The 20,257-nt window shown below is 37.8% G+C and overlaps 1 protein-coding gene across 1 annotated transcript in view; it reads left to right on the forward strand.

The window, feature by feature from the left end:
* Window positions 1-20,257, forward strand: part of LOC102012761 (peroxisomal bifunctional enzyme-like) — a 42,951-nt gene that overhangs the window by 9,774 nt on the left and 12,920 nt on the right. Inside the window, exons 2-4 of the mRNA XM_005383300.2 lie at window positions 8,017-8,120; window positions 12,155-12,327; window positions 16,480-16,591. Coding sequence (XP_005383357.1) covers window positions 8,017-8,120; window positions 12,155-12,327; window positions 16,480-16,591 — 389 coding nt within the window. The remainder of the gene's footprint in view (window positions 1-8,016; window positions 8,121-12,154; window positions 12,328-16,479; window positions 16,592-20,257) is intronic.

Raw genomic sequence — 20,257 nt, forward strand, 5'->3', positions numbered from 1 at the left:
TTTGGTTTTTCTCTGGTATCAGGAACCGAACTCATGACCTTGCACTTGCCAGGCAGGCACTTTTGCCGCTGAGCTAAATCCCCAGCTCCTCACAATGTAGGTTTTGAAAATGAGAAACATAAACAGCGTGGTTCTGTATCAGTTCTGGGCTGTCTGGTTAGTCACTAGATATTAGGAATCCTCTGTAGCCTCTGCTCTGAATGGGAGCCATGCCCACCAAGACCATAAGAAAAAACTGTTTCAAAGGCCAATAGCCAAGCTAGCAATATTTTCTGATAATGACTTTAACACTTCTGGCATGTAACTTGCTCTTCACCACATCCTGAGCAATCTGCCTACCTTACAAAGTTGTGAGGATGAAACGAGATGGAGAGTCTGAAGCAGCACTCACCACAGGTTGGATGTCCTCGTTCCTAGGAGTCAGAAGGCCTGTGGCAAGCTCCTACCCACAGGCCCTGGTGCTTAGGATCCACGTTAGCTTCACATGAAGACTTCCTCCAGGCGCGAGCACAGGCTCCTCTGCCCCTTCCTGTCTGTTTGTTCTAAATATTTATTGTAAGTAGGGTGTACATCCCTCTCTTCATCAAGTTCACTAGGTTCATTTGTTTGTTTTCCCTTTTTCTTTTCTTCCTTCTTTCCCTTTTGTCTTCCTAGTTTTAATTTTATTTAGAAAGTTGTCTCTTCCTAGCTCATTTTAAGAGCTTTTTCAAAATTCTTTATCCTGCAGTTTACCTCCTTTATGGCTAGTTTCACCAGCCCAATTTTCTTCCATCCAGATGAATGTTAACCCCCTTTATAAGCATAGGACATGACTGATTACCAGGCTTGTCTGCCAGACAGTGGCTTGCACACGTAAAAAAGCGAAAGAAACTGCATGTTTTACAAGATCAGTGAAAGCACATACATATATGTGCATAGCTAAAAAGCTTCCTGAAATCAAACATCCTCACATGTTATATAGTTTGGCATATTCTACTTTCAATCCCTTCTAGTCCTTTGTTTGAAAAATGGTAGCCACAAGCCACACGTTGATTTGATGAACTTTCATTTAAAAAAAAAAAAAAAAAGCTGTCAAGGAGAGGCCTATGGTGGGTAAAGAAGCGGAACCGCTGTGGTCAGCACTCAAAAAATGTCACCTTCTCCCAAACTCCACTTTCCACAAAGGACAGTGTAAAAGAGAAACGCTTTCTTGGTCTATGCAACTGTTGTCCTGTTGAGAACCTCTGGTCCTGTCAGTCATCTGAATCCAGTAAAGCTGTGTCTACTATAATCTTATTCATTTTTCTTTTTTTATCTGCTTCTTTTGAATTTTTCAAAACTGACACAAATGTAAATAGCACAGGAAGGATGAGTTGGAGTGGGAAAGTTCATTGAGCTCATTTTGGCTCATTTTGGAGCCATTCTTAATTCCAAGAGAACACTGTTACCTCTGCATCCCTGGTTTCTAGTCAACCAACTATAAATAGAAAACATAGTTAAGTCCAGGATGCTTGGGTCTCTAAAGAAAGTGTAGTTTCTTGTCATGATGTCCTAAACAATATAATAACTACCTTTTGGGATTTTTGTTTTATTAGTATTGCAGGTAGTCCAGAGATGATGGTGTTCATAGGTTATATGTAAATACTCCAGAGAAATATTTTTTATAATGGACTAGGGCTTTTTGTATCATGGCAGCAGAGGGTGTATTCTGGAACCAATTTCCAGTGGATGCTGAGGGATGACTGCATATGCCTTTCACAAGTCTCAATATTACATAATCGCCCAAAATGTATTTTACCTTCAGTTCTAGTTTCTATTTAACCAGTCAGAAGCAATGGTTTTGTTTGATATCTTCTAGATTAACATGTAAAAAGTCACCAGGTGAAAGATAATTATTGTACCCAGGACATTATTCCCTGAGTTTTTGTTTGACTGACTCTGGGTTACAAGGTGAAAAGTAAATGAAAAGTATTAATCACACACTAGCACACGTTATCTCTTTTATTCTCTGAGAATTTTTAACCCTATTTTTGTTATTGTTTGTTTGAGAGAGTCTCACTAAATTGCCCCAACCTTTGATCTGCTAGCCTCAGCCTCCAAAGTAGCTGAGGACTAGAGGCATGTGCCAGTTGACCTAGTTTACCCTGTATATTGAAGAATAGAGACTTTACCACATTCCGATTTGTTCCTCTAATATAACATGTTCCTGATTTTTTCTTTTGTTTTATTCTTTTCTTCCCTTCCTCCCTCCTTTTCCCCAAAGTCTAATTTTACATGGGGGTGGTAGAGGGGCAATAATATCTAATTGCTGAGTGATCTTATTTGAATAGTTGTTTTCTATCCAAATAGTGCCTTCCATTCATGGGACTATTATCCTTCTTTGTAAGTGTAGGGTATGGGTGATTAGCAGACCTGTCTCTAAATCAATAGCTTTTACACTGTTTTTAAACTGGAATCCACATAGTAAGAAACCTCCTACTGGGTACAACAGCTGAAGACACATATATGCACATATACTACTGTGTATGAAAATGGACATTTCTGAAATCATCCTATCCTAGATATAGTTTGGCATATTTTCTCTTCTGTTTCTTTGGGAAATTCCGGTATTAAGACACAAAGTTAATTAACTTTGGTTTAGAAGAAAAAGCTGTCAAAAATGGGAGGCCCGCTGTCTTGGGTACTTTTCTTGTTGCTGAGAAAAATACCTAACATCCAAAGTTAAAGGAGGAAAGTTATTTAGTTCACAGTTTGTAGAGGGTTCAGTCCATAATTGGCTGGCTCCAAGGCAGGGTGGAATGGCAGAGGAGCAACAGTTTGTGATGGCAAAAGACAGCAAAAGCAAAAAGAGCAAAAAAAGGAAAAGAACAAGCCTCTTTTTCTCCTTTATATTGTATGCAGGCTACCCGCCCTAGGGCAGGTGCAGCACTCACATCCCCAATCCCAGCAGCAGACAATGAACCAATCACAAACTCTAGATTCAGCCGCCTGTGAAAAGCCTGCTCCCCACATGACCACATGAGGCTCTGGGGGGCCATCCAGACACAAACCATAACACCTACTAAGGTCAAAGAAACTGAAAACTTGTGGTCAGCCCTCAAGAAGTGTTATTTCTCCCCCAGATTCCATTCCCCAGGCCTGGTCTCATAAATGGGGAGAATACAGTTTCTTGACTTCTGTGGCCTATGCCCTGCTATAAGGCTGTAGTCCTCTCAGTGCTCTAAAGATAGTAAAGCTGTGTTTGTTACAGCCAGTTTCAGTTGCTTTTTGTGCCTCCTTTTGAGTTTTTCCAAATAAACATGAGCATAAAGCAGAAAGTGTTGGTTGAGATAAGAAAAGCCAGCCTCTTCTCCTTGCTGGCACTGACTGAAATACTTCTGGTTCACTTTGTAGGCATCTTTTACCCAGGAGGAAATACAGTCAACCCTCTGAATCCTTGGGTTCCACATCTGCCATTCAAATAACCATGCACAGAAAAAGCTAATTAGGTCCAGGATGCTTGAGTCTCTAATCCATATGTAGAGTCTTTTTTTCATCTTATCATTTTCTCCTAAGTGATGAAGTGTAACAACTATTTTTTTAGGTAACATTTACGTTAGTTGGGGCATTGTAAATATCCTAGAAATGGTGATATGAATCAATTATATGCAAATGCTCTGCTTTTTCTTATAATATGAGGATTCTTGTATCCTAATAGGGAAAATAGAGGGTCTTGGAACAAACTTTCCACAGGTGGAGGAATGACTGTGTATACCTTTTAAACTTCTAGTTATTATGTAATGATTATGAATCAGTTTCCATTGTGGGTGTTGATTTTTTTATTAACCAATCAAAAGCAAGAAATTTTCCTTGAGTTCCTCTAAGTTATGAGGTGAAAAGTGACAAAATGAAAGATAATTCTCATGCATATGGCTAGGTAGCCCCTTCTGTCCCTAAGGTTTTGTCTCATAGCTACTAGCCTTAACAATATGACCCTTAAAGTACTTTGTTGTTGTTTAAGATTATTTACTCTGTGTACTAAAACAGAAATTTGACTATATCGCAGCTCAAGTGCAATAGTTTCCCCAATTTTTTAAAAAATTGTTGCTTCATAGATGTCTTTCATTCCTTCCTTTACCCTTCCTATTTCTAATTTTATTGGGAGGTTATCTTTTAACAGCTCATAAAGATGTGCTTATTTTCATTTTTTAACCCCAAGAATAGTTTAAAGCCTTTCTTGCTAGTTTAGCTAGCCATGTTTCCTTCCGTTCAGGCAAATGTCTGCCCTCTTTGTAGGTGCAGTACATGGCTGATTACTAAGCTTGTGTCCAGAATAGTGGCTTTCACACTTCTAAAAAACTATAATTCACATAGTTAGAAACTTCATGTTTTACATGAGAAATGAAGACACATACATACACATAAATGTATAATTGAAAATAAAGTTTCCTAGTTGGGTGCAGTGAAGAAATCACACAGGGCTGGTTAGAATGGGAAACTCCTCCTCTTGTACTGAGTGGTACTGATGGAGCTACTTTAGAGTCATTTTGTAACTACCTGATACTCACATGGCAGGAGAATTGCCCACTGTACCCCTAGGTTCAAATCTGACATAATAACCGGTGATGGAAAATATAGTTAGTCAGACCAGGAAGGTTGTATCTTGAATATATGGCCTTTTTCTTTTTTTCTTGTAATTACTATGTAGCATTTAAGTGAATTTGTTATAAGTACTCCAGAAATGATGATATGCATAGGTTATTTATATATATTCCACTATTTTATGTAATGGACTATAGTATCTGAGGATTTGGCTATCCTGAGGGTGGTAGTGGTTCAGAAACAATTCATCACAGATGCTGTGTATTCCTTTTGAATCTCTCAGTATTATGTAATCTTTTCAGAGTCTGTTTTTCAAGGTCAGATTTGGATTGTAATTAACCAGTTGGAAGCAAAAGGTCTGTTTGATTTTCTGCAGGTTAAAATGTGAAAAGTAACTGGGTTAAAGGGAATTACCACACACAGCACAAGTATTTCTCTTATTTCTTAAGAATTTGTATCTTAGTTTCCGGTCTTAGCAATGTGGCTTTTATAGTAGTTTGTTCTTCCTTGCTTTGTTTTACAATTGTTTTTACCCTGTGTACCAAAGACCTGAGATTTAATCCAGAAGACTCAGAATTCCAAGGCACGGCTGATTGTAGTCTGCTTCTGTTACTATGTGGTGGTATAAAGGCAATTTTAAATGTAAAGGCAATCTTAAAACTTATATTTCTAACATTATACAAGGATGGAATTGGGACACGTAACCTGTTCCCACAGTTAGAAAATTATAAAACTTAACAAGCCTTAACATTCTAGCACTAGCTCCAAGAAAAATGTGGCTCAGTTGGAATGCACCCTGTTATGTTTTGCTTGCTTTCGAGTTTTTCAAAGACTCATCACCTCAAGGACAGCTCAGCTCAGTCTTAGACAATGATTTATTTTTCCTGCTCACCATTACGTGGAGCTCCTTATTATATAATAGTAATCCCAATTAGCTTACATAAGATAAAGTCTGCCTAGCAATGTATGACCAGACATGTATAACCAACTGTAAAATATCCTGTTATTGGCCCTTTATACCTCCTCCTAAAAGCCTATGTCAGTAACTGTTTTATCCAAGACAGGGCTGATGATCTGGACCTTGGTGTCCCCCCAGCCTGCTAGCGTAATAAGGCTGTCTACCTTCCAAAGTTCCTGGGCGCCGTGTCATCCCTCTGGTCTGATCATGAGTTCCGCAACAGTGGATCCAACAAATAGATTCCAGCCTCTTGTGCACAGCAAGCAATGAAGTGCAAGTGTACACTCGATGATAAATGAAAAACAGTTACATTTATTCAAGATCATGGGAAGATGTTCTCAGGGCAAGTCTGTGCCAGCAGAAGCAAAAAGGAGGGCACAAACAGGAAAGTGGTGTCAGGGTGACAGAAATAAAAACAGCAGAACACATGTAAATCAGGCTTTTAGATTTTTAAAGGAAGCATACACCAGCCTGGGTGTGTCTTATGGGCTCTTACAAAGAGCCTCAAAGATTTCCTGGGTCTTTGTTCATTTACTTTTTTCCTCTCTTAAAACAATGGAAGGATAATTGGGCCTAGGGTACCACCCAAAGTCCAGTGGGGGAAGAGGAGTGATTCATTTCCTCCGCCCCACTGGACTACTTATGTCATTTTTCCTTTAAACATTCCTTTACTGGCCTTTTCTCTTTTCTTTTCTTTTCCTCTCCTCTCTTTTTTCTTTTCTTTTCTTTTTTTCTTTTCTTTTCTTTCAAGACAGGCTCTCTCTATGTAGTTCAGGCTGGCCTTGAACTCACTATCTCAGGCTGGCCTCAAACTTGCAGCAACTTCCTGCCTCAGCTTTTCAAGTGCTGGAATTACATGAGGCTCATCACTAGGCTCAGCTTCTTCATTGTTTTTCTTAAATTCTACTTTATCCTCCCTTGTTCTGATTAGTTGCATCTTCTTGGCAAATTCCTTTCCTTTCATCTGTTTGGCTTGAGTTCCCTTGCTGCTAGGTTACTGTGCTGAGCCTCTGTTACTTTTTTTTAAAATTTATTTTAAAGAGAATGGTAAAAAAAAAAAAAAAAAAAAGAACAATAGCAAAATACAAACAAAACAAAGCAAGGAGATTAAAAATGAAACAGAGTTTCAAACCAAATGATAGGGATTAACAGTGGTTGTTATATTACATATTGTTATTTTCAATGAAGTTGCTCAGATTACCAGTTGTAAGAATGGAAGATTGATCAAACCATTAAAGAGAATAAGAAAATAATAATTTTTAAAAAATTAGAGACAATACAGAGTTTCACTAGATAGGATGGTAGGAATTCACCAAAGGTTGTTACATTGCATGTTGTTGTCTTCACATCAGTTGCTCAGATTACCAGATATAAGCACGCAAAATTGGTCAATCTTAAACGAAGATATATTCAGAGAAACTACCCGCAGCTCTTTTTCTCTTTCTATCGTAGACTTATTTGATTTTGCCTTTAGCCATCTCTTCTGCGAATGAAACCCTCACATACTGAAACATAGCAAAATCTACTGTTGAAGATGTTTTGTCTTTCCCTATGCTTGCCTTTAGCTCCTAAGTTAGGCAGGATTAGGTTTGACTGTTGGTGACAAAAACAAACAAACAAAAAAAACAAAAACAACCCCCCCCAACCTCAGAGGAATAATGAATTGAACAGTAAAACATTAATTTCTCTCACAGCAGTGTCCTGGAGTGCTATGGCTGCTCCCCAATCAGCAGGGACCCCAGTTAAGTCTCTCTGTTGCTCTGCCACCTGAATACATGGCTTCTCCCATTGGGTCCAGGATGGCTCCTCCCAGTCTAGCAATCATGTCTACATTTCTACCGCAAGTATGGAGGAAGGAAAAAGACAAAAGCATATGCAGCCCTTTGAGAACTCTTCCTGAAAGTCATATATACCAAATATATACTTCCATCCCATTGGTCAGCACCTACAGCCTTGGATCAACCTCACTTTAAAGTAGACTGAGAAACACAGTCCTTATTTTGGGATACCAGGTACCCTACTAAAAAATAAATGTTTTACTATTTTGAAGAACGTGAGAGGAATGGATATTTGAGTTAACTTGTAGCTCGTCACATCTTGTAGACTATTTTTCCTCTACTTTTCTTCTATTTTGCCATTATGACAAATTGAAAGTACTTTTGTCCCCCTTGGATCCCCTACATCACTTTCTTTGTTCCTGTACTGCAGAATTCATCTTCATCACCTCACTTGATAGTTGTTTTTAAAATTGGTGAGTACAGATTCTAAGTGTTCAACATGAAAGCAGGGTGCAGGAAAATAACATTCCTTTGGTGGATTTATTTAGTCAACCCAATGCCTCTTTCACAGTAGATACGTTATTTGGACAAATGAATAAAAGCTTTAATGGTAAGTATCTACAGTCTTTACCCACTATGTATATGTTTAATTTTTCATTTTTAAGCTCTGAGATGGTAGGAACTTAATTCTGACTAACTTACTTCATGAATTTCTTTTAGTTCGGCTGTACTCCGTGAAATTAGAGAGGGACTAAAGAAATCTGCATCGGACCATACAGTAAAAGCCATTGTGATTTGTGGAGAAAATGGCAACTTTTGTGCAGGTAACTGTGTCTAGCCCTCTCTCATTAGCTCTAAAATCCAGCCATAGACTGAAATCAGTACTGCACTGGCTGTTCCTGTGGGTGTTAACTTACTACGGGGAGTGGAAATGGCAGAGGACAGGGAAAATGAGAACCTAATGGGGATATGGGTGGATCCCTCCCAAGGTTCAGAGAAGACTTTGGCCTTCATCTCTTTTATAGTGGGCTGGTCTTTGGAGGGTAGTTAGCGCCAGGTTTGATGATTGTGATACCTGGGGCTGTACTGTATACTTGTTCTGCATGTCTCCTCCACCTCTCAGAGCTTCATCTACAGCCAGAGGTATTTAATGTCTGTTAAAAGCTTGAAAAGGGTCGGCTGTTGGACACATGTCAGTAAATATGCAAATGATGGTCACTATAATAATCAGCATTTATTTTGCCTGCTCTACGTAGTACTGTGTAGGTTGTTCTTTTATTACTAACCAATGTGGCGCATATTATTTTAATCTTCAGCAACTCCTACAGTCTCCATTTACAGATCAAAAGGCTGAGTTTGAGAGATTAAAATAATGCTCCAAGGATTAAACAGTTGAGAAATGGCTTCCTCACTGTTTGGAATGTTGAGGTTGGCTACCCAGACTGATGGTGTTAGGGCACAGAAAGGGGAATCAGAATTACAGTGAACCTGCTTTTTTTGTTTTTGTAAGACAGAAATAGAAGATAGAATGTAATTAGATTCATGGCCTCAAAAGATCATAGTGATACCTCCGTTCAGGGACACTTCTGTTTGCAAACACAGAAGCATTTGGCAAAATTTTGCTTCTGTTCATGAGCTCTTCATTTGGAAGATGGCCAGCTGTGGCCATCTTCCCCAGAACTGTGGAATGAATTAAGTTTGTGAGTGGAAATGCCACTGTATTCTTCTAGAAAAGCATTAGGAATTCTCAAACTAGACTTACTGAGAATATCCAGAGTGGTATACCACAAATTTGAAAAATACATTCTTCTCAGAGATGTCTGTAGCATTTAGAAAAACTGATCAGATACTGTAAGGTAAAAACTTGTGTTGGGCTTGGAGGAGTAGCTCAATGGTACAGTGTGTAATTAATGTACCTACAGCCTCTGGTTCAGTCCTCAATACCAAGGGGGGGGGGAGCTTATCTCTATAAACTTAATTTGGAATATATTCCCTGACAATGCAATTGAACTAGACACCTAAAAGAAAAATATGACTAGAAATGCTCATGTGTTTATAAATTAAATCTATATCTTAACCTCTGAATTAGAAATCATAATGGAATTTAGAAAATACTTGGAACTCAAGGACAATGAAAACATAAAATATGAAACTCAACGAGGATGAAATTAAGTAAAACTTATCAGGAAATATATAATTTTACAACACTATACTAAAAAAGAAAAAAGGCTGAAAATGAGCTAAGCATGTATATGATATAGTTGGTAAAAAAAAGCCCCACAAAACAATAAAAACCAAAAAATAAAATAGACCCCAAAAATATGGAGGGAAGGAAATAATAAAGAGAAATTAATGACATAGAAGACAAATGTGAATCAAGAAGAACAACTATGTTAAAGTTAGTTCTTTGACGAGGTTAATAAAATTGGCAAACTGATAGATCAAAGTAAAAAACAAAATAAAGAACTAACAGTGCATATGAGGAGTTACCAAAAATTATCACTGCATATGGTGCTGCTACAAAAAAATACTGTGAAAACATTATGAGTCAGGAGACGAATACAACTTAACAAAATTGACTCAAGAAATAGAAAACTAGGTGTGGTGGCACATACCTGTAATTCCAGTACTTGGGAAGCTGAGGCAAGATTGCTTCAAGATTGAGGGCAGTCTGGGCTGCATAGTGAGTTCAAGGCCAGCCTGGACTACATAGTGAGACCCTGTCTCAAAAAAAAATTTAAATCAATAAAAAGGAAATACAAATAGTTCTATAGCTATTAAGGAAATACAACCAGTAAATAAAAATCTTATAAATTCCAGGCCAGATGATTTAACTGGCAAAACTCTCCTGTAAAGTCAAAGAAAATATTTTCCAGTTAACACAAATGTTAAAATCAAAAGAGAGGGAGCTGTCCCTATATTAATTTCATAGGACTGCTGTAATAATTCCATAAGCTGGTTGGTGTAAGACGACAGAAGTTTATAGTCTCACAGCTCTGAAAGCTGCAAGTTTGCAATCAAGATGTCAGTGGCCTACTCTTCCTCAAAGACTTTAGAGAAGAATCCTTCCTGGTCTCTTATGGCTTCTTGTGCTTCTGGCAATCCTTGGCTTCTAGATACTGGAATTTCTCTTTCTGTCTTCACATGACCTTTTCTCCTTCATGTCTACAGCCTAGTTTCCTGGTGTTATAAAGACCCCTTTCATGCAGTATGACCTACCTAACTTACATGGGCAAAACCCTATATCCAAATAAAGTCACATTTACAAAAGAATCTAGCAATTTTCCTGGCTATATCAGTAAAATCAATATTCAAAAATTAATTGGATTTCTCTATACTCATTTTTTATAATTAAAAAGGGAAACCATTATACCTTTCTGTGTGCCTTGTTTTCTTTTTTCAAATTGGGACATTAATACTAAACTTACATCATAAGTAGAAGACTGTAATACAGAATTTAAGAATTGAGGTTTGTACCAAAACCTCCCAAGTGCAAATTTTAATCTAACAGTTACTAGTCATATGTCTTAACCAATGATTTAACATCTCAAAGCCTTAACTTTCCAATCTTTAAAATGGAAATTGTTACACTATTCAATCTAGGTGTTATACAAATGAAATGAGATGATATATTAAACAACTTAGCAAATGTCTGATGTATTTATCCTATAAAAATTAATTTGTCTTATTTATGAAAACCAATCTCAGTCTAAAGGTACAGGAACAAGGAACTCAAGGCTCAAGATTTGGTTTCTCTAGAACCAAAAGCAATCTTAAAAAACAAAACAAAATATTGGACTAGAAAGTGAAATATGATGGATAGGTGAGAAAAAAGTATGTGTCCTAGATTGAAAAGGAATGCAAAGAGAAATAGGTAAACAGGCTGAAGATGGACTAATTTTTAAACTTGTGTCAGGCTTACCGGTTTCAAACAAGAGACAATGCTATAAGAAAAAGTCACTTTATATAATTTCATATGAAAATAATATTTTACAGTATGCTGTCAATGTTAAAATATATATATTAATTTTTCATTTAATTCTCATATCAGTCATTTAAGATAGGTATTGAGACAAAAACTTACTCAGTGTCACAAAAAATACATGTACATGAGGGAAAACTAAGAATTCGCCAAAATCTTATATTATTTCTGTGTGGCAATAGTTTGAGTGATCCTATGTTCCTTATAGTTTTGTGTATGTTTTGAATTTTCTGGAATACGTATGTTATTTTTGTAGTGAGAATGAGCAAGAAATATTTTTATTTTTATTAATCATAAAAACCTATCAAGCGGGCCCGGGATATAGCTCAGTCGCACAAGTGCCTACCTGGCAAGTGCAAGGTCCTGAGTTCGATTCCCTGTACCCCCCCCAAAAAAACTATCAAGAACTAATTCTAAGCTAGTTGATTAACACATAAATGACAAATATATATGCAGTTACCCTGAAAATTTATATTGTAATGACTTGTGCTCTTAACAAAGACATGGGATTAAGTTGCTGTGAAAAGAGTTGATGAACAGGGTCATGTGAAAAATGAGAAGGGTTGAATCGATGTCAAAATGATGGTCTTTGCTGAAGACTGTTCCTCTTCTCTGTGATTTTAAATTTGCCTCTAGATTGAGTTCCTATCTACTACATGGGAAGACAGATCTTCAAAAGTTACAGGATTTCTGGTAAAGATTTGAAGATTGTTGGTTCTCTTATTTAGTTCTCTATTTCTCAGAATAGTTCTTTTCTTGTGTCTCCAGGGCCTCAAGGGGTCTGAGCCTTCTAGACAGTGACCAAGTCCCTTCACATTAACAAGAAAGCCCAAATCTTTCTCAAAACTCTTTCCTCCTTGTCTTTGTGTCCTTTAGGTGCAGATATCCATAGCTTCAGCACTCCTGTATCCTCTGCAGAAGGATTGGGACCTTTAGTAGATGAAATTCAAAGACACGGGAAGCCCGTGGTGGCGGCTATCCAAGGCGTGGCCTTAGGAGGGGGACTGGAGCTAGCCCTGGGCTGTCACTACAGGATCGCACACGCAGAGGTAACAGCTGAGCTCCATCTGGGGTTGCCTTTTCTTCAAAGCAAGCTCTAAATGTAGTCATAAGCATCAAAGATGATTATTTTAAACAGTTAACTTGCTGACTGACAAGTCTTAGGTATTTCCTGCACTGATGTCAGTCTGCCTCATAATAGTCCAGGTGGTTAAGATGGGAATACTTCCATTCTAGTTGGGAAACACCTGCTGCTCTGAGTCCTCTGCCCCTTTTCTTCCCTTACCCTTAGCTCTAAGGTCGCTATCAGAGTTGAACTCCATTCTACTATACTGTATTCTGGTCTTTTTCCCATTTTATGAATGTGTTCATGAGGTGTGATAAAAGATACAGTGAATACTGCTGCTGAGTACTATCCATAAGAAACACAAGCTAATAATACATGGAGCATCCTCATGAATAAGTCCTCATGCACTTATTCACTGTCTGGAACTTTGTAATTTCTAGTTTTTCCCCAAAGTCAAAATAGACATGAAAAGTAAACATTCTGAATCAGTTCAGGACACTGATGCAGAAAAAAAGTTTCCCAGAACTGATTCAGAAAGTGGCAAAAAAAGATGGGATAAGTGTGTTCAAAGTGAGGGGGAGAATTTTGAGGGAGATAAATGGTAATGTATCTTTTGCTGTACTAATTTTTAAAAAAATTAGACATCGACCATAGTTGCATTCAAAGTTCATAAATAAAGGCTGAGGATCCCTAGTTCAAAAATCCAAAATTCAAAATGCTCCAAACTCCAGAATTTTTTAAGTGTGGACATGACACCACAAGGGGAAAATTGTATACCTGATGTCACATCATGGGTGGAAATCAAAGAGAGACATACTCAAAATACTGTATACAATGACATTCTGGCAATCTAGATAAAGTGCACATGAAACATAAATGAATATACTGTTGACTTGGGTGTCATTCCCAAGAAATCTCACTGAGTATATTCAAATATTCCAAAAATGTTTTTAAAAACTTCCAATCGCAAGCAGTCCAAGTAAGAGATACTCAGCTTGTACCATAATGTATTTAATTCTTTCCTTATAGCACTGTAATATTTGTAAAAGTTTGTAAAGATGCACGTAGGTCCCAAGTGTACCTCCTCTGTGTCCTTCTCACCACGACCTTTTGGGGAATGCATGGAGATGAGTTACTAGCAGTAAGTCAGGGAGAGGCACGAACAGTGTGAAATGCTGCACATGCTGATTGACTCAGGCTAAACTCCTGTGAGACAGATCACATATGCAAGCTATTTTGGAGTTGTTGGATAGCAGTCTGCATTCATGGCAGTTTGCATTTAAGTAGCTTCTTCTTCCCACCCTTGTGATTGTAAATGACCAGCAGAGCTTTGGTCACTTTTAAATGACAAGAAAGGCAGTGTGCTAAGAGCTCAACACACCATCTTGTCTGGACTGAGGTACAGCCTGGCAGTTTACCCCTCTTATGAGCTTTTTTGAGAAATAATTTACCTATCATACAATTCACCCATTTGAAAAGTATAGCATAGCAATAGAAGAGTACATTCACAGAGTCATTTTCTTAGTTACTTTTCTCTTGTTGCTGAAACAAAATACCTGACACCCAAAGTTTAAGCAGAGGAAGGTTTATGTAGCTCACAGTTTGTAGAGGTTTCAGTCCATAATTGGCTGGCTGCAAGGCAGGGTGGAATGGCAGGCAGGCATTGCAGAGGAGAAACAGTTCATGGTGGGCAGAAGGTAGCAAAGCAATAAGGGTTCACCACAGCACTTTCTCTCCCTTATATTTTATCCAGGCTACTTAGGGTGGGTAGCACTCATACCCTTAGTTCTAGTGCCCTTGATCCTATCATTCTATCATAAATCAATCCTGGTGTCATATACTCTGGCTCAGCCACCTCTGACTACATGAGGCTTTGGGTGGACATCTAAATACAAGCCATTACAGTTGTACAACAGTTACCACAATCTATTTTGGAATTAGTCATCATCCCCAAAGAAATTTCATATCTTTTATTGGTAACCATCCATCCCCTTCTCCTCCAAAGGTAGGCAATCACTAATTTACTTTCTGTATTAATGGACTTGCCTATCCACATGTTTCATATAAATGGATTTTGTATGAATGACTGTATCATATCACATTTCATTGCACAGTTCATATTCACAGTTCATATCACATTTCATTGCATATTTCATATGAATGACTGACTTCTTTTCCTTAGCATAGCAATTTCAAGGTTCATCTATATTGTAACATGAATCAGTTCATTATTCCTTTCCATTGCTGAATAATTCCCTTGTACACATATACTATATTTTGTTTACCCATTTATCATTGGTGGATGTTGGTGTTGTTTCTATTTTTTTAGCTTTTATGAACTACAATGCTCTGAAAATTTGCATACAAGATTTTTGTGGGCATCCGTTTTAATTGCTTTTGGGTTTATAGCCAGAGTGGCCTTCTGGAACATGTGGTAATTCTTTATTTAACCTTTGAGGGGTTGCAAATTGTTTTCCAAAGTGTCTGCATCATTTTACACCCCCACTAGTATTGTATGAGAATTCTCTCTTATATTCATTCTAGTAGGTGATGTTATCTGTCATTGTGGTTTATAGACTTGCAGCCCCTAGTTGTCTAATGATATTGAGTATATTTTCATGTGTTCATTAGTCACTTGTGTATCTTCTTTAAAGACATGTGTAATCTGATTCTTTGCCAATTTTAATTGGCTGTCCTTTTACTCTTGTTGAAATTATTTGTACATTCTAGATAAAAGTCCTGTATCACATCTATCATTTGTCAATATTCTCTCACATTCTGTGGATTGTCTTTTCACTGTTTTGGTGCTTCCTGGCTCTTGCACCACCCAGAAAGCTTTTCTGGAGAGTATTGTATTTGTGTCTGCAACAAGTCACAGTAGCCTCAGAGAAAAAAATGTGCCAGAAGAACAGGAAGACTTAGCTATCCTTATGCTGTTAATTAAAGGAGAGGACACAGACTAATTTGGCCTGTAGCAACCCTTGCTGAATTCAGTGAAATATTGCTTTTTGAAAGTGGGAGAAGTCCAAAGAGAACTTTATCTGAAAACTGAACACATTATCTCATTGCAGTGGCCTTTATATCTTCAATCTCTGATAGGCTCAAATTGGGATTCCAGAAGTCATACTAGGAATTCTCTCCCATTCTGTGGGGGTACTTTTCATTTTCTTGTACTTCCTGTCTCTTACAGCCCCTGAGAAAATATTATAGATAGTTAAGTAGGGTAGAAATATTATAAGCAGTCAGACAGGGCTATGTCCTCGAAGGAGTCAGTGCAGAAGATACATTACAACTGTGGGTGGATGTGCATTTATTGAAGGCCAGGCCTCAAGACAAAGATGGAATGACTACACTTACGTACTTCCCCTAGGGATAAACAATAATGATCTATATTCTAAATAGGCATCAATCACCTGGTTGGGGGACCAAGACCTTGACCCATCCCTTCCAGGAAAGGTTCTTGTTCTCTCCATGCACACTTGCTTCCCATTGGCTCACTATTACCTGAGCAACTATACTTGTGATCTTATTGGTTGATCATAGTGTTGTCCCACCTTACACTTACCTCATGATTTTGTACACACCTTGTGATTTTACTCTATAAAACTTCCTTTGAGAAGTGGGCTCTTGGGTAACCCACCTTCTGAGCCTACTTTTTATCTCTCTTAGACAGAAGCTATCTTTTTCTCACTAAATATTTCCTACTCTCAAACACCACTGTTCCTTAGAATTCATTCTTCGATTTGGGGAACACAAACTCAGCATATTGAACATCTAGCAGGTTGGGAGTTGTATTTCCCTTATATTATTTGGATTATTTGTTGCTGCAATATCATCCCTATATCAAAAGCTTTACTGGAAAGCATTGCTTTGGGTATCTGCAACAGGTCACAATAATGTCAGAGAAAAAAAATGTGCCAGAAATGAGAAATGTATTTGAACATGAACACAGCACAACTCTGCTTCTGCTGTTACTTAAAGGAGAGAGTGTATGGTGATTTGCTCTGTGGAAACACTTGATGAATTCAGTGAAACAATGATTTTTGAGGGTTGAGGAAATCTAAGAGGATTCTTGTCACAATGTAAGGGTACTATTACCATGTAATGGCCTTTCTACTTTCAATCTCTCTGATAGGCTCGAGTTGGTTTCCCAGAAGTCCTGATAGGGATTCTTCCTGGTGCAAGGGGAACCCAGCTTCTCCCCAGACTCATTGGAATTCCGGCTGCCCTTGATTTAATTACCTCAGGTCAGTGTGAACCTTGCTAGCAATTGTCTAGATCAGTGTGAGAATGCAAAAGAGTCCTAAGACTAAAATGTTTCAGTGTTGCTAATAGTAACCTATGTTTTGAAACAGAAGATATAATAAAAAAAACCGTTATAAATGAGACAAATTAGAAAATAATCTGAATCTGTGTGCATTCTTTTAAATGAGGGAATATTATAAATCCTATTGAAGTAAAAGGGTTACAAAAACTAAAACTATTGATTTTGTCAAAAATCAAGGTACAAATTATATTATTTTACAATGATATGGTAAGCACATTTTAAAGAATGTAAACTATTTTAAGTAATTTAGAATCCTTAAGAGGATGCTTGCAACTCAAGTACCACAATAATTCAATGTGAGGTAGTTTCTTCTGTAAAAGATAAAATAAAAAGGAGAGAAACAAAGACAAAATATACCAGAATTTCTTAATGTTACAAAATAAACTACAGAACTAAACATGTAGGGGATTATAATGGGATTTTGTGATCCAGTGTTCAGTATTAGACCTGAAAGGCAAAAATATCTTTGGGGAAATTAGGAATAAAATTGGCCTCTTTGACAAAAAGAAATGAAGTGAACTGTAATTGGTCTCTTCACAAGCATTGCTTCAAGAAATTACAGTAGTATTCACATGATAAAAGAGATTCAAAGAGTGAGAATGTGACAAGGACTCCCAGCAACCCTCCCCCCATATGAGCAAGCAGGCATGCACTACTGTGCCCAGCTCCCACAAGTGAGAAAGCAGGCTTGTGCTGGACACCCAGTGCCCCTTCCATGCAAGCAATCAGGCCCGCCCCAGATGTGCCACCCCTAACAAGGTCATTGTGACAAATGAGAGAGGCAGAGGCCAACGGAGACATGGCAACATGGCATAGAGTTTATTGTGCTTGGATGCAGGCAGAAAGAGGGTGAAAAGACCGTCTGGCTGGAACAAAGAGAAGTGAGCCCCTTCCACAGGGATTGAAAGAAGGCAAGAAACATTGGGCAGGAAGATTTTAATAAACATCTGTGGTTAAAGTTCTCTAGCAGTCTCATATCTCAGTGGGCAAAGTCCTTGAAGCATTCAGTGTAAATTTTCAGTGTCTGTAGATGTCCTGGGACCTGCAAAATTCCTTGTCCTATCTTATCTCCTTTATGACATCCTGTGGTTGCTGATGACAGACTCAGCACAGAGCTGAGTTCTCTGCTGAGAATAGCCTTTGCTGGCAAGTAGACTAGGGGCTGGGAGAGTCAGGTCTGATTGAGCCTTACAGTCCCAATCATCCACCAACTGCAAGCCTGCTCTATATTTTGTTTCTCCTTTGAGTGGGATAACAGAGGTGAGGGCTAACCAATCAACTTCATTCTGGGTGAGGATAATACCTGTAAAGAGAGGGGAGCAGCCAGATCCCATGACTGTCAACATTAAGTCAAACAGTCCACTTGAGCCCTTGCCTTGTGGCCACATCCAGAAGAGAGACCAGAGAGCTAGTCACATTTCTTTTCTACCAGTGCAAGCAAGGACATGCCTTGGCTTGGGTGGTAACCACAGTCTGGGCTGAACAGACAAAGGAGCTGCTGGTGTAAAGAAGGAATCTCAAAAACCCATAGCCCTGAAGCTAGGCAGGGAAAATTGTGACTGGCTGGATCCCAAGATTACAGATCATAAAAAGCAGCCACTCATTCAAAAACAAAGGAATTTTTTCATTGACTCAATCTTTTTTTGATTTTTCTATTTTTTATTATTTTTATCTTTTCTTCATTGGGTTTTTCTAGAGTTTGGGGATTTTTCTCTTTTTTTAGTTTTTTTTTTTTCTCCTTTGAACTTTTTTCCCCTCTTTATTATCTTGCTTTTATTTCTTTTTTTTTTTTTTCTTGGTTTTTCTCCAGTACCAGGAACCAAACTCACAACCTTGCGCTTGCCAGGCAGGTGCTTTGCTGCTGAGCTAAATCCCCAGCCCTTGCTTTTATTTCTTATATTTTGCTCTGTTTATCTTTTTTCTTGTTCATTCTTTCTTTCTACTGTTCTCTAATACTATTAATTTCCTTTTACTCCTCAAGAGGACTCCCTATCTCACTTTTCTCTCCTCCTTCTCATATCCCATTTGTTAATTTTTCAGATATTGCTTTTTTTATTCCCTGGTTCCTCGCCTGTACCCCCATCTTTGCTAGTATAACTTTTAACCTTTAAGAATCTAGGCTGGACATAGTGGTGCATATCTGTAACCCCAGCACTTGGTAGGCTGAGGGAGGAGAATTGCTGTAAATTTCAGGCCAGCCTGGGCTACAGGGTAAGTCCCCACACTGCATAGTGAGACCCTGTCTCAAAAAAAACAAACCAAACCAAAAGAATCTATAGATAGCTAGTTAATTTTACATTATTGCTGTCAAATATTGTTCTATTGTTAGTTATTCTATTTAGTACATATTTACTATGTACTAAGAGGTTAATAGTAGTTCAATAATTGGTTTGTCTTAGTGTTCACACTATAACCATAGATCTCTTTTTTATGGAGTGGTACATTATTGGTCCTTAGGATTTGTCAGTACTCAGTTTGTACTTGATATTTTATGATTGATGTTAATTTTATTACTATAGCCAAGGTGACATAGCTGTTGCCATTAATTGGTTTTCTTGGGATGCCAAGGTCTGTATTTCCTTGGGGCTGTTAGGAATACTGTGGCCCATTCCTGGAGAACTGGATACTGCAACCTCCCATCCCAAGTAAACAGGTGATTAATCCTGGGACAGAGGCAAAGGTCCATAGTTAGTCACACCCAGACAACACCACTGAAAAACAGACATTAACCAAAGAGGTCTCCATATTAGAAACAAACCTTTCCACCAAAGTCAGCCAGCAAACCTCAACACAAAAACAACGAACAAACAAACATAGAAACATGAGAAAACAAGCCAACAAATCCCACCCAAAACTCCCAACTTCCCCAAACCTCCATGGGGCACTGAAGAGAAGGAAATAAAAAGTCACATGCCAAAATTATTTGAAGTGATATCAGCAGAGATGACAAAAAGATCAATAAGGCATTTGGCAAGCTTACAGGAGATAAAGTAAACTGATATTGGGCCAAATAAGCAAGTTGATCAGTGGATCTACAGAAGACACTAATAAAAAGCTATCAGAGATAAACAAAACATGAATGAGCAGCCTAGAAAAGAATTAGAGTCTATAAAAAGTGTTCAAATAGAAATTCAGAGATTGAAAATCTCCTGAGAGTATGAGCAGCAGAAATGACCAATTTGAAAAGTGTCAGAAGTACAAGACAGAGCTATTGTTGGTGACCAATTAATGAAAGATACCTTAAAAAAACAAGAGAACATGAAAATGAGTCAAATAGCTCCAGATAATGCAAACAAGACTAATCTAAGATTAACTGGAATTAGTAAAAAATCAGAAGTCAGCACAAATGGCATAAGAAACCTGTTTACTGAAATAATAAAGTTCTACCCAACAGAATACACATTCTTCTCAGCAGACACAGAACTCTCTCCAAGGTAGACCAAATACTAGCCAATAAAGCAAGCTTAAGTAAATGTAAAAGAAATGAAATTATACCATGCATATTATCAGATCACCATTCAATGAAACTAGAAATCAAAAAAGAAAATACAAAAATTATGCAAATTCGTGGAAACCAAACAATGTA

The sequence above is a fragment of the Chinchilla lanigera genome, unplaced genomic scaffold, assembly GCF_000276665.1.
Source record: "Chinchilla lanigera isolate Chin_1 unplaced genomic scaffold, ChiLan1.0 scaffold00019, whole genome shotgun sequence".
NCBI classification, from domain to species: Eukaryota; Metazoa; Chordata; class Mammalia; order Rodentia; family Chinchillidae; genus Chinchilla; species Chinchilla lanigera.